Source organism: Hylobates moloch, unplaced genomic scaffold (assembly GCF_009828535.3).
Source record: "Hylobates moloch isolate HMO894 unplaced genomic scaffold, HMol_V3 SCAFFOLD_3, whole genome shotgun sequence".
Lineage (NCBI taxonomy): Eukaryota > Metazoa > Chordata > Mammalia > Primates > Hylobatidae > Hylobates > Hylobates moloch.
The window spans coordinates 17,912,052-17,936,499 of record NW_026652278.1 but is presented as its reverse complement, the minus strand read 5'-3'; the positions used below and the strand labels follow the sequence as shown (position 1 = coordinate 17,936,499).

Genomic DNA, 24,448 nt, shown 5'->3' with positions numbered 1-24,448 from the left:
GAGGGAACATAGCTGAAATGTACTTGTGCAAGATTATTTTGCTGTTACACTATTTAATAGCTAATGGATTCAGTGGAAAGAGGATAACTTTGTGTCCCCCATCACATAAATAATTATAGCCTGTTTTAATTAATGAAATTAACGATGCATGCACCACATGGATTAGTTACTTCTACAAGAACTAAACCAATTTGTTTATTTCTTAGTTAATTTTGTTAATTGTGTGACATATTTGTCGTAGGTTCATAAAAAGGGTTCCACAGTGAAGCAGCTTTGTAAAATGCTATGTGTCCTAAAGTTAAATAGCGCTCTTTTGGTTGGTTTTCAACTGGCATTACTTCTCAGAGCTTTTAAAATGCTAATTTGCAATGTGTCATTCTACAAGAGAGGTTATAGTTTGTAGCATTCTCAAAACATGAAAACTGTTTTCAGGGAACATTTATTTTCATTTCCGTGGGATGTAAATGTAGAGACTCTGGGTTAGGAGTTTAAGTTATAAAATATCTGTGTTATGAGATCATAGATCCTCTGGATTGGAAGAGATCTTATTTTTGTTAACATTATTATTCACGTGTGAAGTTTATGCTGGTCATTTGGGTGCCTTTGTGCAAATTAGACAAATATGACTTCTCCTTCTGGCAGATAAAGCCCCACATCATGGCACACAAGTTTGAAAATAGTGCAGTATGAATTTTAACCAACACTCACCAACTTGGCTGGGCTGCCATACAGTAAAGACCTGTACAACTCAATCCTTAGCACAGATGATGTATTTGGAACTTGTCTAAACACAAAGTAACCATCATCTTGTTGATTGTCTTGTCCAGACGTCCATAAAGTATTTGAATTTCTAATACCTTCTTCACTGGAGTCAGCAAACATTTTCCATTAAGGGCCAGATAGTAAATATTTCAAGATTTGTGGGCTGTATGGTCTTCATCGCATCTATGCAACTTTTCTGCTATAGTGTTAAAGCAGACAAAGCCAATATGGAAACAAATGGGAATGGCTGTGTTCCAATAAAACTTTATTATAAAAACAGCTGGTGGATTGAATTCAGCCTGTGGACGTAATTTGCCCAACCACTGATCAGTTTTATGCCTGAATGCCTTTAATGACAGGAAGCTCACCAGCTCCTCAGATAGCATTTTCTATCATCAGATAACAAATTGTTCTTTATAACTGAGCTGAAATCTGCCTCCCTGTGATATCTCTCCTAATTCCTCCATATGGGCCCATATATAACAATTTCAATTTCTTATTTCCATTTACAGCCCTTCAGATTTGTAAAGTATTTTCTACAGTTTACACATTCCTTGTTCATTTTTCTACTTCTCTCAATAAGAGAAACCTTTGCCATATTGGTCAGTTTACTCTGAAAACAATCATGTTCATCCATGCACCTTAAAATATTATAATTTTTATAAACATATTTATCACTAATATGTGTAAAAAGTGCATTCGTACTTTAAATTGTTCCTTAAAATGAAATTTGAGGAAACATCTTAAATATGTTTAATATTTTACAACTTTGTACTTCAGAAAACAAATGAATTTTAAGGCTATTAACAAAGTTACGGTATGGTTTTAGAAAGTACTAGAAGTTACAATTGAACAAGCATTATTGAATGCATTAAAACAACTTTTGTTTTTGTTGTTGTTGTTGAGACAGGGTCTCACCCTGTCACCCAGGCTGGAGTGCAGTGGTGCTATTTTGGCTCACTGCAACCTCCACCTCCCGGGTTCAAGCAATTCTCCTGCCTCAGCTCCTGAGTAGCTGGGATTACAGGCACCTGCCACCACACCCAGCTAATTTTTGTATTTTTAGTAGATAGGGGGTTTCACCATGTTGGCCAGGCTGGTCTCCATCTCCTGACCTCAGATGATCTGCCCACCTCGGCCTCCCAAAGTGCTGGGATTACAGGTGTGAGCCACCACGCCTGGCCTAAAAAAACTTTTTGATGCAGAATAGTCTGGAAGAAAATCCACTGAAAGTTTGGTTAAGTGCAAAATTTCACAAAGTTGAATATGTATGTAAATTATTTGAATCTTCAGGTTTTTTATTTTAAGCTTTTGAATTTGTGTGCGTATTTAAATTCAATAGCTCTTTTGTTCAGTAAAAGAAAATTACTGTTAATGTGTACCATGTCTTAGAGATCATCCTATTTATTATGTTGTCATCATGGACAATGTAAAATAAAATATTCTAATCTTTGTGTGTGATAAAATATATTTGATGGGTTTTTTGTCATTTAAATTCTTCCAGTAGTGAAATGTAAATTAGATCACTTAAAAAACTGTGTCATTGTTAAGAAAAATATGGACAGGATATTTTGAAGCTTATTAATTATTAAGTTTTATAAAGCTACTGCTAAACTTTAAGAGATTTTAAAACAGGTTAACATTTATGGAGACCCCTCAATCAGGCCATTTTTACTGTTATTGCTGTTATTTTGGTAACAGAGCTGAGTGTGTCAGCTTTGCAGTTTAGCCATTGTTCTGTACGGGCTGGTTCTCAAACTCTTTGTTAGATTTTACCTCTATATTGTGCGTAGTTCTGATGGTAAACATAATTGGGCCAGTACTAGGGAGATCACTTACAGACATAGCCTGGCTCTGTTCTTAATGTTTATGCCATCTTAAGTAGGTCACTACTTTAGTTTGTTTGTATTGCTGAAAAGGAATACCTGAAGCTGGGTAATTTATAAAAAGAGGTTTATTTGGCTCACAGTTGTGCTGGCTGTACAAGAAGTAGGGTGCCAGCATGTGCGTCTGGTGAGGGTATCAAACTGCTTCCACTCATGGCAGAAGAGGAAGCAGAGCTGGCATGTGTAGAAATCACATGGGGAGAGAAGAAGTGAGAGCCAGAGACTCTTTTAAACAGTCAGCTCTCATGGGAACTAATAGAGTGAGAACTCATTTGCTACCATAAGGACACCACCAAGTCATTCATGAGGGATCTGCCCCTGCAACCCAACCTCCAACACTGGGTATCAAATTTTAATATGTGGTTTGGAGGGTCAAATATTAAAACTATAGCATTCTATCCCTGGCCCCTCAAATCCCTTGTGTCCTTCTCACATACAAAATATAGTCATTTAATCCCAATACTTCCCAGAAGTCTTAACTTGTTTCAGGATCACCTCAGAAGTCCAGAATCCAAAGTCTCATCCGAGACTCAAAGCAAGTTCCTTTCAGCTTTGAGCCTGTAAAATCAAAGTCAAGTTATTTATCTCCAAGATACAATGGTGTAACAGATATTGAGTAATCTCATTCCAAAAGGGAGAAATTGGTCAAAATATAGTGATAACATGCTGCATGAACATCCAAAATCTAGCAGGGAAGACATTAAATCTTAAAGCTCCAAAATTATCTCCCTTGGTTCCATGTCCTGCACCCTGGGAACATGGATGTACCATAGCTGTGCTCTACTAGGCAATCCCTGGTGGGTACTCTCTTCAGGGCCTCCAACCCCATATTTCTGCTCAGCATTGCCTCACTAGCATCTGTCTGCAGGGTCTCCACCCCATGGCAGGCTTCTGCCTGGGCACTCAGGCTTTTCAATACATCCCCTGAAATCTCAGTGGAGGCTGCCAAGCCTCTACTACTCATACTTTCTAGCCTCCTTCAGTGGCAGCAGGGGCAATACCTGGGGCCATTTGAGCAGCGAGATGTGGGGAGCACTTTCTGGAGATGGGGCATGGCAATGTTGTCCCAAGCCTGTCATCCAAAACCGTACCGTCTTCCTTGGGCTCTTGGTCTGTGATGGGAAGCCCAGAAGCCTGCCAGATTTGTGAAATGCCTTCAGGGTCTTTCCCCCATTATCTTTGCTCATAGTACCTGGCTCCTTTTATTCATGCTACTTTCTTTAACAAGTGTGTGCTACCCCAGCACTCTTCTGAAAACACTCTTTCCTTCTCTGCCACATGGCCAGGCTGAGGATTCTACAAATTGTTATCCCCTGCTTTCCTTTTGATTATACATTCCAACTCTAGGTTATTCATTTTCTCGTGCATGTGAACATAAGCTGTTAAAAGCAGCCACATTACCTCTTGAGCACTTTGCTGCTTGGCATGGACACAATGTAGCAAAGTTCTTTGACAGGGCATAACAAAGGTTATCTTTGCTTCAGTTCCAATGATTTCCTCATTTCAGTCTGAGACCCTCAACACGGCCTTAACTGTCTATATTTCAATCAGCATTTTGGTCACAGCCGCTTAAGCAATCTCTAAGATGTTCCAAACTTTCCCTCATTTTCCTATCTTATGAGCACTCCAGTTCCAAAGCTGCTTTTACATTTTTAGGTATGTTTATAGCAACATACCACTTCCTGGCACCAATTTTCTGTCTTAGTCCATTTGCATTGCTATAAAAGAATACCTGAGGCTGAGTAATATATAAAGGAAAGAGGTTTGCTTGGCTTATGGTTCTGCAGGTTGTGCAAGAAGTATGGTGTTGGCATTTACATCTGGTGAGGGCCTCAGGCTGTTTCCATTCATGGTGGAAGAGGAAGGGGAGCTGGTATGTGTAGAGATCACATGGTGAGAAAGTAGGCAAGAGAGAGAGGACAGAAGTTCCAGACTCTTTTAAATAACCAGCTGTCATGGGAACATAAGACACAACGATGGCACCAATCCATTCATGATGGATCTACCCCCATGACCCAAACACCTCCCGTTAGGCCCCACCTCTAACATTGAGTATCAAAAATTGACTTGGAGGATCAAATATCCAAACTATACCAGTCACCTAGCTTCTCTAAATCTCAGTCCTTTCATATATTGAACTAAAGGTTTTTTTTTTCTTGTTGTTGTTGTGAAATAATATAGTAAATGATTCAAAAATTGAAAAGAATAATTTATTAAATAAACTCTTGTTTGTAAAATGGAAAAGTAGATGTATCTGAGTCAGAAAAGTCTGAATTATTTATTGTAAAGAAATAAATTAAATGGAAATTTGGTAGAGACTACTGTCCCTGTAACTTTTAGACTTTTATGGTGGCATTAATTTTCTATATCACTGGATGACATAATATTTTGTATTTATTAACTTGTCCAGTTGGGAGTAGTTTCAGAGATTACCAGTTGGTCTTTTCCACTATGACTGATCTTATCCTATAAGCCAGGGACACAGTGTAGAGGTTATTCCAGCTACTTTGTACATCAGTTCTATTTATACACTTAAAGAGTGGGGAAATGACCAATGGGTGGATCCATTGACATAGTGGGCATACTGTGAGCAAGAATTTAGTCAGAATTTGTTATGTGCCCCCACGCCCTGAACACCCCAACTCTATTAGAGGCCATGATGATATTTTGAATGCTTGGCTATCTGTGTCACTTCTACCTCATGTCTAATAGGAGTCAAAATGTCTGCTTATTCCTCCTGTACTGTATATATATATCCTCATGCATATACCTGTGCATATAATCAAGTATATGGTGTAGGTATTTTCAGGGATCATTTTACCCATTTTTCAAAATGTTTCAGGGACCTTCCTTCTATGGACTCAGTGACCTGATTAGTTAATGCATTTTGGATTTTAAAATTAGCTGAAATCTGGGAACTGTGAAGAGAAACATGACCCTCCATTGAAGCAACAACCCTCAGTCTCCTGTTCCTTCATTCTTACTTAAAATGAAACCAGATGTTAAATAGTACCACTGTTGGCTGCCCACCTATTTTGCCCTTCAGAATACCATGCTTTATTAATAATTCCCACAACTCTTTGTGAGCCAACCACCTTGGCAGTTCATCCAATCTTGATCTAATTATGGTAATTGTGGTTTCTGGATTCTGGCAGTTAAGCACTGACACCTGTCATCTATTACTTTGGGTCTCCATCTTTTTATGGCAATTAACAAACCTAGCCCTGTGACTATCTCTCCTATTTTCAGGCCTGCTCTGAAGAGGAGAGCCAACTCTAAGCCTCCTTATAATACTGGTGCCTCTCTCATCAGCATATTCATAACAGCCTTAATGCATAGTTTGTCCTCCCAATCCTCCCATGGAACACAACCTGGTAGTTCTTCTGGCCTCATATAATATGAACCATTTCAGCATATCCCCTTCTCTCAGTGTTTTTGTAACTTTCTCTTCCATAAGCCAGGACAACTCAGGCATTTCAATTTCACTTGTACTGGACATTGCATTTTTCAGGCTTCTACGAGTCACTCTAGCAACAAGTTTGCTCCATTCCCTGGACTCCTCGGTAGGGTATTACATCTCTGTGGTCCTGAAAATGTGCACCAAAATCAATGAATTTTTATTTATCCAGTCTTCACATTTCGTTGCCCTTTATCAAATATTTAAATCTGGTCATACTTCCATGGCTCCTGCCAGTACGTGCTCCCTAAATCTTGCATCTGTTTCAATTGTGCAATCCATTTTCTTTTGTATCAGGCTCAGTAGGGTCATGCTGTAATTTAATCCCACTAATCAGTCTGGCAGCCAAGAAAAGAAGTGGTTACAGTTTGTGAGGGGGCACCTGTTACCTAAGAGAGAAGAGAACTCTTCAGTGTCTTCCAGCATAACACAATGCTAGGTATTACTAGGGAAGCGGCCGGTAAAACCAACATCCTCAGAAGCATTCATTCATATATTCCTATTCCATATTTCAGGTTCCTAGGTCTCCTGAACCATGGCCCTTTTGCATAACACAACTTCTTTGGCTTAGCATTCTGTCATTTCTGGAGCTCTGCAACTCTATAACAATTAGATCATCACCCTGCTGGTCACTCATGTTGGCATTTCTGCTATCAGTCATAAGGGCCTCATTTAAAACTATGAAAGAGACCCACTGGCTCTTTTATTTAGTCAGTAAGGTTTGTTAATGGCCTTCAGTCTCTCATTATCCCTCTGCAGGTATCAATACAACATAATGATAATCAGTCTACTCCACTCTCTTTTGAAGGTGTTTTCCCCATCTTCCAAACGCCTGAATTGCTGTACCTTCAAGTATTTTCTCTATCAGTGCATTTTCTCAGGTCACCCCTGGTGAAATCCAGCAATTTAAGTCTTCTGCCAGGAACTGTGTTCCACCCACCAACATGGATGTTGTCCTCTGAGCCTGCCAATCAGTGAGTGAATCAGTTCCTCATCTCCAATCAGTGAGTGAATCAGTTCCTCATCTCCATCTTACCTTCTGTTTACTTGGACCATAAGTCCTCTGAGACGCAGAAGCCAAGATGGGGTTAGATAAGCAATAAACGTGTTAGGGGAACTCCTGTGAGGGGAAATTGGGAGAGAGGAAGGGAGATAATGGGAGAACTTTAGACCACAATGCCTACCTGCCTTTGTGAGGGAGAGAAGGAAGAAAAGGAAGGTGAGTGAAAGAGCCTGAGAATGCAGGGTACTTCTAAGAATGTTTAACACCAGTGGTGCAGCCTTGGGCAAAAGTTACCTGTCAAAGGAGTCTTCCATCTCCCAGGAACAGGCCCGCTTTGGTATCTCTGCCATGTTTAGTCCTTGACTAAGGACAGCCCTTGGAAAGCATGGGCTCAGTGTGAATAAAATGATGAATTTCAGAGTGCGGTAGCTGGGGCCACTAGTCAGTTATGCTCTCTGCCATCAGGGATCAGCGAGGTCCTTTTTTTTTTTTCTCCCGAGATGGGGTCTCACTCTGCCTCCCAGGCTGGAGTGTAGTGGCACAATCTCAGTTCACTCAACCTGTGCCTCACAGGCTCAAGCGATCCTCCCACCTCAGCCTCCCGAGTAGCTGGGACCACAGGAGCTTGCCACCACGCCTGACTAAGTTTTTTGTATTTTTGGTAGAGACAGGGTTTCGCCATGTTGCCCAGGCTGGTCTCAAACTCCTGAGCTCAAGTGATCCGCTCACCTCGCCCTCCCAAAGTGCTGAGATTACAGGCGTGAGCCACCGTGCCCGACCAGAGAAGTATATCTTAGTGGTTGGCACAATGGAGTTATTTGTTGTGTGATGGTTGATAGAACTGACCTATAAAACCTGTACAAAATGATTTTGGTAATGTGTTTGTATTTATTTTTGTGTAGTTTATATTTTTGAGGGTAGATTTTTAAATTTGACTAAGTTTCAGTAATATTTGTGTCTGTGCAGGTTTTTAATTTTTTCCTGACCTAGTTGGTAATTGGCTTTTTAATGGAAATTGTCCTCTTTGTTTCATTTTACAAATTCATTGACATATTTACAATATTAATACTCTGAAGTTTTTTCTATATTAGAATCGTGCCTACCCTTTTATTGAGAATTTTGCCTATTTTTCCTTCCTTCCCTCCCTTCCTTCCTTCCTTCCTTCCTTCCTTCCTTCCTTCCTTCTCCTTCTTTCTCCTGTTCTCCCTCCTTCCCTCCTTCCTTCCTTCCTTCCTTCCTTCCTTCCTTCCTTCCTTCCTTCCTTCTTTCCTTCCTTCCTTCTTCCTCTCTTCCTCCCTCCCTCCTTCCTTCTCCTTCCTTCCTTCTTTCCTTCCCTCCCTCCCTCCCTTCCTTCCTTCCTTCTTTCCTTCCTTCCTTCCTTGCTTCCCCTTCCCATTTCTAAAAATAATCTGCTTCAGCTACATTCTGTAGACATTAATATGTAGTATGCTGGCCTCATAGAATGATTTAGGAATTGTTCCTTCCACTTCACTTTTTGGGAAAAGTTTGAGCATTGGTATTCGTTATTTTTTAAAAGTTTGGGTAGAATTTATCAGTGAAGCCATTGAGTTCAGGGCTTCTTTGTTGTGGTATATTTGATTACTGATTCAATCTCCTTACTGGTTATAGATCTATTCCATTTTCTATTCCTTTATCATTCAATCTTGGTAGGTTTTATGTTTCTAGGGATTTGTCCATTTCACCTAGCTTATCCAATTTATTAGTGTATAATTGTTCATAGTACTCTCCTATAATCATTTTTATTTCTGTAGAATTGGCAGTAATGACCCCACTTTCATTTCTAAATTTAATAATTTGAGTTTTCTTTCTCTTTTCTTTTTTTTTTGGTCAGTCTAACTAAAGGTTTGCCAATTTTGTTGCTCTTTTTCAAGAATCAACTTTTGGTATTGTTGATTTTCTCTACTGTTTTTCTATTTTCTCTATTGTTTATCTTGCTCTAATATTTATTATTTCCTTCATTCTGCTACCTTTGAATTTAGTTTGTTCTTCTTTTTCTAGTTCAAGTTGTAAAGTTAAGTTGTGTATTTGAGATCTTTCTTCTTTTTTAGTATGTTTATAACTATAAATTTCCCTTTTGTCACTGCTTTACAGTGTTCCATGAGTTTTGGTATGTTGTGTTTTAATTTTCACATTTCTCTAAATATTTTTTAATTTCATTGTGATTTTGTCTTTCATCCATTGATCAAATGTGTGTTGGTAATTTCCACATACTTTTTAATGTTCAAGTTTTTCTTCTGTTATTGACTTCTAACTTTATCCCACTCTGGGTGGGGAAGATACTTTGTACATTTATCTTTTAAAATCGATCAAGATATAATTTCTTACCTAACATATATTCTGTCCTGGAGAATGTCTCCTGTGCCCTTCAGGAGAATATGTATTCTGTTGTTTTTAGGTAGAATATCCTGTATATATCTATTAGATCTTGGTGGTTTATTGCATTACTCTAGACCTCTGTTTCCTTTATTATCTTCTGTCTGATTGTTCTATCCTTTACTGAGAATGGAGTTGAATTATTGTTTTAATCGTTTGGATTTCTCTCTGTTCCTGTTGTTACTTTTTGTCTTAAAGAACATTTTTAACATAAATATAGTATTTCTTTATTAGAATTTGTCTATGTCTGTTTGCATATCTTTTAACATTTTTTCTCTTGTTATATTTTGTGTATGTTTCTTTTACACCAAAAATATCTGGATATTTTGGTTTTGTTTTAATAATCCGAGAATCTCTTAATTTTATGTGACAGGGAAATAAGTGGAAATTTTCTTTTTTCTTCTCTTCTGATTTTTATTAATTGAATGAGCTTCTAATATTCTTTTATTTTCCTTTTAGCAGTTTAGGAATTATAGTTTTTTTTTTTATTTAATGATTACTCTTAAATTTTAACAAGCATATTTCCCTAACCAACAATAATATTAATCAGTGTGTCTTTTATCCTCCTGAATCGTATAGGAGAACTAAAAATCTTTAAAACTTTTACTTATCATTGTCTAATTTTTAAACATATTTTCCAATTTCTAATTTTAATTTGTGTTTTATTTGGTGATATAATTCACATATAATACAATCCACCAATTGAAAGTGCACAGTTATTCTTCAGCCATTATTGCAATCAATTTTAGAACATATCATCATCCCCAAAGGAAGCCATGTACTCATCAGTAGTCACTCCCCCCTCTCACATACCCCTAGTTCCGAAAAATCACTAATCTACTTTCTGTCCATAGATTTGCCTATTCTGGACATCTTATATAAATGGAATTGTACAATATGTGTTCTTTTGTGACTGGTTCCTTTCATTTAGCACAATGTTTCTTACCCGTAACGTAGTATGGATCAGTATTTCGTTTCTTTTGATTGCTGAATAATATTTCATCTTATATGTATAACACATTTTATTTCTCTGTTTATTAGTTGATGGTTATTTGAGTTCTTTCTTCTTTTTCACTGTTGTGAATAATACTACTATGAACATTTGTGTATAAGTTTTTATGTGGGTATATGTTTTCATTTCTCTTAAGTATATAATTAGGAGTAGAATTGTTGATACATGGTAACTCTAGGTTAAACATTGTGATAAACTGCCAACCTTTTTTCTAAAGAAGATGTATCATTTTATAATCTTACCAGTAAGGATCAGACATTTATTTTTTCCACATTCTTACTGAAGTTTGTATTAACTGCCTTTCTTATAGCCATCTTAGTGGGCATAAAGTGGTGAGAGATGATGCATATTTAGAGGAATTAAAAATGAAAGATTAAAGGAATCTAAAGAATACAACAAGCAAAGAAATAATAAGAGTTAAGCGCTTGAAAAACAAAAACAATCAAAGATGACAACATGGAAGCAAGCATGCAAGTGAGCAGAATAATGCAAAGTTAAGTTTAGTGTTCATGATTTGGGAAAAATAAGACATTGAATCATGTTGTACATACAGATATTTTGAAAGAGAAAAAAGAAGAAAATGTAACTCCCTAAAGAAAAAAAGTAAACCTAATTTAGTCACAGGATCTCTACATCAAAGTGGTATAATCCTAGAATATTTGCCTGAAAGTTTTTTTAAAAAATGTGTAAGGACACTGTGAAGAATTACAAATACACATAAGTCCCTGTTTAAAAAAATGAGATTATGATGATGGATATGTTAATGGAAATGAGACCTGAAGATATGGATTTTGCTAAGTAGAAGCAATAGATGATTTCTTAACTGTATTGGAAGTTTACTTAGGAATTTTCTCCATGGTTCTGTTGTGGAATAAAGTAGATATTTAGGACCGAACTGTTCTTGTAAACCAAAATATTTAATGCGATGGGAGTAAACTAGTGATGGTACATTTCCTTGCAACTTAGTTAAACCAGTGCTCCCCATCTAGTTTACAAAACTGAGGTTTAGTGTACTAGACGCTGAAATAGACTTCTCCAAGAGTCATGTCAGTAACTTCACACTTTGACTTAAATATTGCTTTACACCTCAAACTTAACATGCTTTAAATTGAATTCGCTGTATTGGCAAACAGTCTCTTTTTTTCCAGTTTTCTGTAGCTCAGTTATAGGTACCACTATTTAACTCATTTGAATACTTGGGACTCATTTAAATCCTCTTTCCTTAATGCCCTACATGAACGTCAGTTCTAACTTCTTTCTATCAATATATTGTATGTAAATTAGCCAAAGTGGTTATTTTAAACATAAATTATTAACTCCACTGTTTAAAATCTTCCTTTTACATTTATAATTCAAAGTATGAGTATTCTCATATTTAAAATATACCAGTCACTTTTTCATTGTTAGAGGGGGCAGTGGTTAATTACTTGCCTTTTTTTTCAGCATTTTTTTGGTCCTTATTGTTTGTTTGTTTGTTTGTTTTTTACTTCTGTTGGAAGCATTTTAAAATTTCTGTGCAGTAAAATTCCTTTTGCGTGGAGTACAGTTGTGTGAGTTTTAACACATGCGTCATTTATTATAATTACCAGCTCTCCCAGGATACAGAACAATGTCAAAGCCCCAGTGAATACCTCATAGAGCCTTCTTTGCAGTCGGACTTTCTCCCCACCCATACGCCCTGGCAACCATTGACCTGATCTCTGTTCTCACAGTTTTGCCTTTTCCAGAATGTCATTCAAATGGCTTCTTTCCCTTAGTCTACTGCATTTAAGATTCATCCAAGGTGGTTTTTTGTATCAATAGTCCATTTCATTTCATTGCTAAGTAGTATTTCATTATACGGATATATCACACTTTGTTTATCCATTCACCCATTGAGAGATATGGATTGTTACATTTTTTGGTACTTATAAAAAATGCTGCTGTGATCAACATACCTACAAGATTTACACAAACAAGTTTTCATTTCTCTAGTAATAAATACCAGGAAGTAGGGTTGCTGGGTCACAGGGTGGATGTATATTCATCTTTATAATAACTGCCACTGTTTTTCAGAGTGACTGTACAATTTTGTGCTGCGACCAGCAAAGCTCAGGGTTCCAGTTGTTGCACATTCTCACCAGTGCTTGGTCCTGTCAACATTTTTTGTTTTAGCCATTCCGATAGATGTGTAGTGGTATCTTGTGGTAATTTTAATTTGCATTTCCTTAATGGCTAATGATGTTGAATATCTTTTCATGTGCTTATTAGTTATACTTTTATTTTCTTTGGTGAAGTATTTTTCAAATCTTTTGCCTATTTTTAATTGCTTTTTAGTTTTGCTTTTTATTTTTGAATATTGAATGTTTTTTGTATATTCTGGATACAACTCTTTTGCCAGATGTGATTTGCAAATATTTTCCCTCAGTCTTTGAATTGTCTTTTCATTCTCCTAACAGTATCTTTTATGGAGTTAAAAGTTTTAGTTTTTATAAAATTCAATTTAATGCATTTTTTAAAAATTGATTATGCTTTTGATGTCATATCCAAGGACTCTCCTTAACTCAAGTTTACATAGATTTCTTTCTGACCGTTTTATACAGTCAATGCACTACATAACATTTTGGTCTATGACAGACCACATATATGATGGTACTTATAAGATTATATTACTGTATGTTTACTGTACCTTTTCTATGTTTAGATACACAAAAACCATTGTGTTATAATTACCTACAGTATTCAATACAGTAACATGCTATATAGGTTTGTACCCTAGTAACAACAGGCTATACCAATGGCTTTCATGTGTAGTAGGGTATACCATCAGTATTTGTTTAAGCACTCTCTATGATGTTTGCACAGGGATGAAATTTGTCTGATGATGCATTTCTTAGAATATATCCCCATTGTTAAGTGACACATGACTGTATTTTTATGTTGTACATTTAGATCTATGATCTGTTTCAGTTATTTTTTGTTTATGTTGAGGTATAATTCAATGCTGATTATTTCACATTTGGATATCCAGTTGTTACACCATGATTTGTTATAAAGACTAGCCTTTCCATTTTGAAATGCTTTTGCAACTTCGTCAAACATTCACCATAGGGTTCCAGTCCCAGGTAAGATTGTGTAAACACACATCTCTTTTTCTCTAAGTGAACTCAACCATAAAAGCTGGACAAAATTCATGGGCAGCATTTGGTATATGATATCAGCAGGCAGAGCAGAGAAGAACACCAGAATTCAAAGTACTGGTGAACCATCTAGAAGTTTGCCATTTTTATCCTTTAGTGCCCCCTGACCTGAAGTCAGTGCAATTTGAAACTTGAAAGTAACTACTATAGTTTGGACAGGGAAAAGTCCTCTAGTTCTGGCCCATCATTCTCTCTTAAGCTCAGAGAGAATGAGGGAGACCTCCCTCCCATTTTTTCTCTTTTTCCTGAATTCACTCACCCATACCCCAGGCAGTCTGAAGCAGGAACATGGACAGCAGCAACATGGCTCACAGCGGGAAGCTGTAAGAACCAAAATCCCAAGGGAAGGGAATATTCCTCTAATCATAATGGAGCTCTGGCTGCAGAGAGCCAAGATAAACCCTGTTGATTTCCTTCTTATCTGTCCTCCCAGCTCAAAACATGGTACAATAGGAAAAGTGTGTAGTTTCTGGCCACATGATGGAAAAGTAGAGCCCACAAAACCAGAAAGGACCTGCGAGATAATGGCTATAGAAAAGCCTTCCCATCAAATGTTGTGGGACTGGGGGAGGGGGGAGGGCTAGCATTAGGAGATATGCCTAATGTAAATGACGAGTTAATGGGTGCAGCACACCAACATGGCACACGTATACATATGTAACAAACCTGCACATTGTGCACATTTACCCTAGAACTTAAAGTATAATAATAAAATATATATATATATTTTTTATATATATATATATATATAATGCTTTATAAACTTCTGGGATCACCCCTGAGCTGCCTGTGTGCTGATCTGATCCTAATTAACATTATCATACCAAAGAATTGGAGAACTGAGCTCATAGGTAGAACTCTGCTTTGGGCCCGGACTGAACAGTGGGTGGCCTTCCCGCTACACAGACTCAAGAAGCACCTCAAAAGCTTTGGATGCATTGTGACCATAGCCTCCAGATGGATAAAACAAAATATCTCTCTAGAGAATATCAACATTATCTATAAACAATAGCTCAATCGCTTTGTAAAGTCAAGGTAGCACAAGAGAAAGGGTACAGTGGAGGCCGGGCTTGGTGGCTCACACCTGTAATCCCAGCACTTTGGGAGGCTGAGGCAGGTGGATCACGAGGTCAGGAGTTTGAGACCAGCCTGGCCAAGATAGTGAAACCCCGTCTCTATTAAAAATACAAAAATTAGTCGGGAGTGGTGGCATGCGCCTATAATCCCAGCTACTTGGGAGGCTGAGGCAGAATTGCTTGAACCCGGGGGGGGGGGGTTGCATGAAACCAAAAAAATCCCTTTCCCCCCCACCCGGGGAAAAAAAGAAAAAACCCCATTAAAAAAAAAAAAAAAAAACAAAAAGAAAGGGAACAGTGAAGAGGGTTCTAATGGAAGTAGTCATTCTTAAGTTTAATTACCAAGTCAAGGACTATCTCTCAATGTTTAGTGCTTTAAGAAAACTTTCATCAGGTACTAGATCTATTACCTATGCATATGGGAAAGGTGACATTTGATCCCTGCTTCGAATATAAAATAAATTCTAGGAGGAAAGGTAAAAACAATGAAGCATCTAGAAGGTAATGTAGGAATTATTCTTCATAACATTAGAATATAGAATGGATTCTTAAACAGGACACATAAAATACTGTAACAAAATTAGACTACAAAAAAACCTAACAGTTTTTTTTATGAAAAGACACCATTAACATTATGATGAGTCAAGTCACACAGTGGTACGAAATATTTGCAAACTGTATGAAAGCCAAAGGCCTTATATTCACACTATGTAACTCATATAAATCAATTAAAAATAGTCTGAAAACTCCTTTCTCCAAAAATGACAAGAGACTGACATACACTTCACAAAAGAAGACATCCAAGTGTCCAACAAAATATGCAGGTGTGCTCAACTTAATTTTTATCTGGGAATTCAAATTAAAACCACAATGTAATACTGTTATATACCTACTACAGTGGATAAAAAGAAAAAGACACATAATACCAAGTGTTGGAGAGGATGTGGAGCTATTAATACTTTTAGTACACTAGAAATTGATGCAATGGCTTTGAAAACAAGTTGACATTATATTCTAAAGTTGAATTTACCTATACTCTATGGCCCAACAGTTCCATGTCATCAAAGTCATGTGAACCATATTTATAGAAGCATGTTTTACATGCCCCAAACTGGGAATAATCAAAATACCCAAAAACAATAGAATGGAAAAATATATTCATATAACGTGGAGCAATGGGAACATAAAAAACAATTGCCAAAGGATCAAAATAGGTAACACAAACATAGTGTTGAATGCTAAGAGACAGAAACAAAAAAACAAATACTACAGTGTTATATTTGTAAAAAATTTAGGAATAGACAAGACTAAAGTATGGAATTAAAAATAAATGTGATAGTTCCTTTTGAGAAGGAGAGAATGAATTAAGTTCTGTTTCTTCAAGCTGGTGGTTTCAAGGGTATATTGTCTTTGTGATAATTTATTGAGCTATATACTTAGGGTTTCTCTATTGTGTTATACATTAATGATTTAGGAAAGGTTTTCAAAATAATTAAAATTTTTGTTCTAACTATATGGTTTTAAAAGATGTGCTTCAAAAAACATTTAATGTAGGAAGAAACGCTGTATACATCGTAGGAAGAAACACTGTATATATTGTCCTTTGTCACTTTTTGTTGCAAGTTTGGAAGAATAAAGTATTATCCAAGTAGGCCACTTGTAATAGGACTTACCTAGGAAGATTTTCCTTATTAGATGTTAGTCTTTCTAATATGCCATCAGATGAGGCTTGAGACTACTCCATTTTCTGTAGAGCTTTAGGAAAAAATTTAAGAGTGACTAAAGATGCTCTGTAGCCTCAAAACCTGTTACAGAGCCGTGGCAAGGAGGTTAATTTAAGTACTCTTCTATAAATTTTTCATAAATGATATCTAGTAGATTTTGTTCTTTCCCAGCCTTCATTTAACTCCCTCCACATGGCTGTGTAGCAAACCATCCAATTTAAATGGGATTTATCTCTCACTAGCTTCGTGATTGTGCCAATGCCATTTATTGCATCGTCAATGTTTGGTAAGGGGTGGGCATGTATAATAGTGTATTATACAAGCCTTGGAACTGCTGCGTTCATTTTTGTTCCTAAGAATTAAACAAGCCTGAAAATAAAATTAGTGCGTAGTGTTATGCATAGTCCAGAGAATCATAAGAAAATGTAGCTAGGACTCTGATCAGACCAAACCTGGAACTTTTCTTCCTTTGGACTGTGGGAAGTGTCTTAGTCCGCTTGGGCTGCCATAACAAAATAACACAGACTAAGTGGGTTAAACAATAGAAATGTATTATCTCCCAGTTCTAGAGGGTAGACAGTTCAAGATCAGGGTGCCAATTGTTGGTTTCTGGTAAAACCTCTCTTCCTGGCTCTGCAAGTGGCTGCCTTCACACTGTGTACTCATATGGCGTTTCCTCCATGCATGCAGGAAGAGAGGGAGAGTATGCAAGTTCTTTGGTGTCTCTCCTTTAAGAACATTAATTATATCAGATCAGGATCCCATGTTTATTAACTTCATTTAAACCTAATTATGTCCTAAAGGCCCTGTCTCCAAATACAGCCACACTGGGCTTCAACATATGAATTTGAGAACACAATTCAGTTCATACCAGAGAGTGTAAACTTCATGTAGATTTCTTCTTTATACCAGTTTGAGTTAGGTTTTCTGTTACTTGCATTTGAAATAATCTTAACTAATAGTGCTCCTAAGGTACAGTAACTCTTGCTTAACAACCCTCAGAAATTTGACCCATTTATTCTATGAGTGTATTATTTACCACATTCAGCCACTGGGCTTTTGATTTTTCATCTTTTTCAAACTGATGACTTGAACATATAAGCAATTTTTTTCTTTTTAATATTCATAGTTTTATTGCATTTTAAGTTAGAAGCGTATTCTGTTAATATTTTAGTTGGTAAGAAAAAATCCTTTAAATGTTGCGAAGGTATAAAATTGAAAGATATTTTGTGGAATAACAGTTATTAGGAGGTAAATTTCTTCATTTCAACACAATTTCCCAGTTTCTAACATTTTTCAGTGAAATAAAATAATATGCCCAAACCATCTTTTAAAATATGTACTTAAGACTTGACATTTATGATCAGTTAACCTCAAATTGCTATAAAATAGTGACAATATTATCTCTTTTTGCAGTTGGCCAACTAGATTACCACCAGAGGGTATTTATTTGTCACTAGCAACCTGCGTTACAATGTAACCTTGTAGCACACTATGTTACTGATATTGCATTCTTTTAATTTTCCCTAAATGAGATTACCTAATAAGTTCCATTTTTTTTACATTAAGAATCCTTTTAAAATGACCATTTTATGAATAATAAAATCAAATTATTGAAATGTCTCTAAGTTTTTATGCTTCCCTTTTTTATTCCTGTAGCTGACGTACTCGCTTTTTAATGTTTGTTTTCTTTATTTCTTTCTTTGTTCTTTTTACTCCCTATTTCCTTTGGGTGGATTGTACTGAGGGGTGTTGAACCTTTCAGATCTTTTGATATTATTATTGTACAGTATTTTTTTTTTAAAAAAAAGAAAGCCCAATTATTCCCCCATCAATATCTATATCATGGAGCATAAAAGCTTTTGCATAATATGATAGGAAAAGAAGACCTGAAAGAAAGCAGTAAATACTTATTTTTCTCTGACAAATTTGCCACAATACCAAATTAAAAGATACTAATGTTCAATGTTACCCATTAAGCCCTTTGATTTAAGAGATAGAGAAAAGCTAACTAGAATACACAAACCTACAAATCTGTCACTTAACGTAATAAAAGTTTACAATGCTTCTGTGTCACATCAAGTCCAGTGGGCAAAAAAGTAGCCAGTGGAAGGTGTAGTAGGCTATTCTTGCAATGCTATAAAAAATATCTGAGTCTGGATAAATTATAAAGAAAAGAGGTTTAATTGGCTCACAGTTCTGCAGGCTTTACAGGAAGGATGGTGCTGGCATCTTCTCAACTTCTACAGCAGCCTCAGGAAGTTTACAATCATGGTAGAAGGCAAAGAGGGGGCAGGCTTGTCACATGGCAAAAGCAGGAACAAGCAAGAGAGTTAGGGGAGAAGTGCCACACATTTTTAAATGACCAGATCTTAGGAGAACTCACCCACTATTGTGAAGTCAGCATCAAGCCATGAAGGATCTTTTTCCCTGACCCGAATACCAGGCCCCACCTCCAACACTGGGGATTACAGTTCAACCTGAGATTTGAGTCGGGACAAATATCCAAACTATATCAGAAGGGATAGCATGGAATACAGAACACTGCTTCACATGGTCATTCAAGAAATTCAGATGATGGAAATTCTGTCATTCTTCAGGTGTCCAAGATTGTCAATAAAGACGGAGACTCTCTAGTAGTCACCAAAGGAAGAATATAACTTTTTAACTATGCTGAATAAATATTACAAATATTTATTCTTTGTTTTGCTTTTTAATAAAGCAAGTGTTCTTAATAAACTGGTTTTTGTTTGTATGTATATTTTTTAAGAGAACTGTCACTTTGTTTGCAATGTAATTTATTAGAAATCAAGAACATTTATAAAGCATTACCCTATATAAGGATAATAATGCCAAATGAGACATTCAGTATTAGAAAAAATGATGTTATTCAAATCGATTTAAAAACCAATTTAGGGAGGCTGAGGCAGGAGAATGGCATGAACCCAGGAGGCGGAGCTTGCACTGAGCTGAGATCGCGCCACTGCACTCCAGCCTGGGTGACAGAGCGAGATTCCGTCCCCCCGAAAAAAATTCATTTATTTATCAAAAATGTATTGACAACCACTATATGCCAAGTAGTAAGATATATTTTATTGGATTTTTGATATTTATTGGCGATTATGAGAATACTATTTTAAAAATATTTTCTTACATTGTTTATTGATTATAGCAGCCAAGTTTTTACATCATGTTAGCTCTTTTACTGCTAACCTAATAGGAATTAGCATAGAAAGCATCCGATACAAACCCTTAAGGTGTATAACTCCTTGTTTCAAGAAAGTGAAATTATGAAAATTGTATATTTTATGCTGTCCTTGTACATCATTACAAAAATGATACTCACTTGAGTCATAAAATCTAGATAAGAAAGAATTTAAGCTCCTCATGAGAAATTCAACTAGTATTGCCATCTCAAACTGAATCTTTATTATGTAACTCTTAAGGAAGAGGAATGTTGTGAATTATTAATCAAATAAAAATACATTTTGATATTTAAGTTGTATTTACTGAATATAAGTAACTTTTCCATATATACTATTATTTACTGCAACAGATATTCTGAAAGAAACAGCTGACAGGATCTGGTATCTGGATGTAAGGGATGATGTAATTGAAATGTAAATTGTTTTTAACATTTTAACTGGAAAGTAATGGTGAAAGAGAGAAGTCAGGGGAAAGGGAAGAACTTGTAATTTAATACTTTGAACCTTAGACAATTTACTTCAACTCTCTGTGACTTAGCTTTCCCGTGTTTTAAATGAACGCATGACAGTATATACATGATGTATCATCTGCAATTATAGGAATTAAAGAGATAATTCATGTAAAACATTCAGCATAGTGCTTGGTACATATTACTCAATAGATGTTGGTTGCTTTTCTAATCATGAACATTATTAATGGTTCAGCTTGGACATGGTAGGTTTGAGGTGATATTAACATTTATATCACAATTCTTAAGGGTATGATGGTCTGACTGAAATTCAGATAAATGAACCCTCAGACCATATCTAAAGTGTCCATTCTCAGTACCATATTTTAAGAGTTACACTGGCCAGGCGCAGTGGCTCACGCCTGTAATCCCAGCACTTTGGGAGGCCGAGGTGGGCGGATCACGAGGTCAGGAGATCGAGACCATCCTGGCCAACATGGTGAAACCCCATCTCTATTAAAAATACAAAACAAATTAGCCGGGCATGGGGGCACACGTCTGTAGTCCCAGCTGCTCAGGAGGCTAAGGCAGGAGAATCGCTTGAACCCAGGAGGCAGAGGCTGCAGTGAGCTGAGATTGCGCTGCTGTACTCCAACCTAGGCGACAGAGTGAGACTGTCTCAAAAAAAAAAAAAAAAAAAAGTTACACTATTAATCTGGGTATAACAAGAGAAGTATAACCACTATGATAATACTTCAGACTAGAGAAGGGTTCCTCAACCTTGGCAATATTGGCATTCTGGGCTGGGAAAATGCTGTTGGAAGGGTGACCTATATATATTGTATGATATTTAAGTAATGTCCCACTAGATGCCTGTCAAGTGGTGAAACCCAAAAATGTCTCTAGACACTGCCAGATATCGCCTGGAGAACAAAAACATTCCTGGTTGAGAAACACTGGACTCGAGGCAATCCTGCATACAAGAAAACCTGTATGTTCTTTAAATATATAAAGAAGTTTTAGCATACAGCAGACTGATTTTGTTTAACCTAGAAGGCAGACACAGCACTGATTGATAAAAGTTAGAATATTGGCCAGGCTTGGTGACTCACGCCTTTAATTTCAGCACTTTGGGAGGCTGAGGCTGGTGGATCACCTGAGGTCAGGAGTTCGAGGCCAGCCTGGCCAACATGGTGAAACCCTGTCTCTACTAAAAATTCAAAAAAAATTAGCCAGAGTAGTGGCGCGTGCCTGTAGTCCTAGCCACTCAGGAGGCCAAGGTGGGATAATTGCTTGAACCCAGGAGGCAGAGGTTGCAGTGAGCCAAGATTGTGCCACTACACTTCAGCCTGGGTGACAGAGCAAGACTCCATCTCAAAAAAATAAAAATAAAAAGAATATTTAAAAATTTGAATTAACTAGAAATAGAATGCACTAACTTGTGAGTCAGCAACTTCTCAGCTACAATGAGTATTTAATTAGGTGCTGGATCACTATCAGAGCTGTACTGGGAACTTCCTTCCTGGGAGGGACTTAGAACTAAGAAATCTTTTATATCCCTTTCAAGGATAAGATGCTCTCATTTTGACAGGTGTAAAGATGCCGATTTGGAAATCATTTCAATTGAGGTCATAGTTGAAATCAGGAAAATAACTGAGCTTTCTCTTTGAGGGCGAGAGAAAAGAAGAGCACAATTGCATGAAGTGAATTTTAAGGAATGTCCATAATTTAAAAGAAAGAATTTGGAATGTAACCTACATCCATTTAACCTATATTAGGTTAGGAAGTATTAAGGAAAACAAAACAAAAGAAAATGAAAGAAAGTATTCAGGAGAGAGTTTTAAAGTATGAATGGTTGATATTGTCAATTGAGAAGTTAAAGTCTGATAATAGAGAAAGCACCAGTTTATATAATTTCTAGAAAATCACAGTGACTTTCTATTGAACGCAAATTCTAAGAAAAATATCCCCTAAAATGTTGAATATTACATAAAGGGTGTTATGTTAAAAAATTGCTTCTATGGTTGGAAAGGTTAGTATCCCTGACTTTTTAAAAAATAGATTTCCTTTGATTCTGGGCGGGATTAGAGAATGGATATGGAAACAGAATGGTTATGGGATAGTGGGCACACTTAGAGCTGCCAGCGTATGGAAAGGAAAAAAGTTTGAGGCTTAAGTAGCTGGATTTGTATTTTGGTACTATGACTTACTCCATGTGTGACTCTAAGCAATTAACTGCAAAATCTCGGAGGACTGGATTCCTGTTTTCTCAAATAAGAATAATATATACTATCTTGAAGGATTTCTAAGACTAAATCCAATCATCGATGTGACGTGTCTATCACAGCATCTGGAATGTGTGCAGCACTCAATGGATAGATATTAAAATCGACATCGTTGTTATCATTGTCATTGAAGGATATTCTAAGGTCTTCTGCTTCAAATGAGGCATAGGCAAGGAGAAAAAATATATTGAAGACCTGACAAGAGTGGAAAGTGTCAAAAATTGCCACTGCTTGTGAGTGACTCAAGTGATGAACACAATGATTATCAAATAAGGATGAGTACCAGGTTTTTCTTGTAGTGTCCAGTGACCAGTGAATTTGTAGTGTTCCAGGTCTGTTCACTTCTGGGTCTTCTCATAGCATAATCTATGACCAAAGAGCAAAGAAAGGGAAAATAAACAGTGATATAGGGTTGAGATTGATTAATGAGATTCATGTAAATCCCTGTCATTTTGAGATTTGTCAGGCTTGAGTTACTTCTAACAAAGTACCCTGCATTATCATAGTTTATTGCATATAGTACCTAATATATTAGACCACATGTATGAACATTGTAACTGACTTATTTCTTAATGTAAACATTAACATATGCCAGGGTTTCTCAGCCTCAGTACTACTGACATTTTGTATTGCTGATCCTTTGCTGTTGGGGACAGTCTTGTGCATTCTAGAATTCTTGCAACACCCCTGCTCTCCTCTCCCAGTTCTGACAAACAAAAATGTCTCCAGACATTGCCAAATGATCCCTAGGGGGAGGGAGCAAAATAACCTTTGGTTGGGAACCACTGGAATATGTTCATATATAAAATAGTTAGTGATAAAAATAATATAAATGTACATGTGTGACATTTGGATTTATAAAATTTCCATATTTTATGACTCATAATAGCAATTCTAAGTAGATTTTGGTTGTGATTTCTCTTGCTTCATAAGACCAATGGAATTATAAATTTACATTCCTTCTGACAGAGAAAATTCTACATATTGGCCATAATCTATAGCAAGAAATATATTTTTTATAGCAAGAAATAAATATTTTTTCTACCTGTACATTTTGATTTTATTTGAGAGAACATTTTAAACATTGGAAATGTATCCTATTTTTGATTGTTTACCTAGACAAAGTTATTACTTATATATATATGTATTTGAGTCTTTCATATACTGTTTTTTCATTACATAGTTCAAATAAGTTTTGAGCAAAAATTATTTGTTTTATATTCCAGTTGTTTCCTATCCTTATTGCTGGTGGCTGCTGTGGTATGGAAGATCAAACAAACTTGTTGGGCTTCTCGACGGAGAGAGGTATCAGTAATATTATTTAATCTTTTGTTTAAAGATTTAAGCAAATATATGAATCTCTGTTGTCTGTTAATTACCATGCTCTCTTGGAATACAGAATTTCAAATCATTTTTACATACTAATATTCAAAAATCACTCTAGTATTTTTTAAGCTGTAGAGCAAACTATCACTGTAATTTTAAGTTAGTAGTTGTAAAAGCATTGGTTTGTTGCAAACAGTTTCTAAAAATGGTATTGAAATTTATAGTGAATACAATTATTTATTATGTTTAAATAATTTTGTAATATATTTAACTTAGGCATTTAGTTATGCTATAAAGACATAATTTATTTTTCATAAGTGTCTGTTGAAATTTAAAATTCTGAGTGATAAATATTTATTTTTGGTTTCTGAAAAAGATTTTATCTACTAGAAATTTATTATAACATTCTTTTTTGGGAATCAAATCTTTTCCATTTTTTGATTAGCTAATAATCCAACTCTGTTTAAAGAGCACATCCATTGGATAAATTTCTGTATTAGAATTAATTATTTTTCTTATAATCCTAAAATTGATGAAAGCAATAATATTCTTACAAAATAACAACTGATTATATAAATTGTATATATTCATTAATTGAAAGGAATGAAGAAACAAAATCATCTGAAGAACAAAAGTATGCGGTAGATGTATTGTTCTATACCTCATTTATTCAAAAAGCTAGTTTCTGT

The 24,448-nt window shown here is 36.1% G+C and overlaps 1 protein-coding gene across 4 annotated transcripts in view; it reads left to right on the top strand.

Annotated features, from left to right (window-relative positions):
• ATRNL1 (attractin like 1) overlaps positions 1-24,448 on the top strand; it is an 838,515-nt gene that overhangs the window by 421,787 nt on the left and 392,280 nt on the right. For all 4 annotated transcript variants that reach the window (XM_032176925.2, XM_032176917.2, XM_032176911.2 and 1 more), the window contains one exon: positions 23,660-23,738. In XM_032176925.2, coding sequence (XP_032032816.1) covers positions 23,660-23,738 — 79 coding nt within the window. The remainder of the gene's footprint in view (positions 1-23,659; positions 23,739-24,448) is intronic.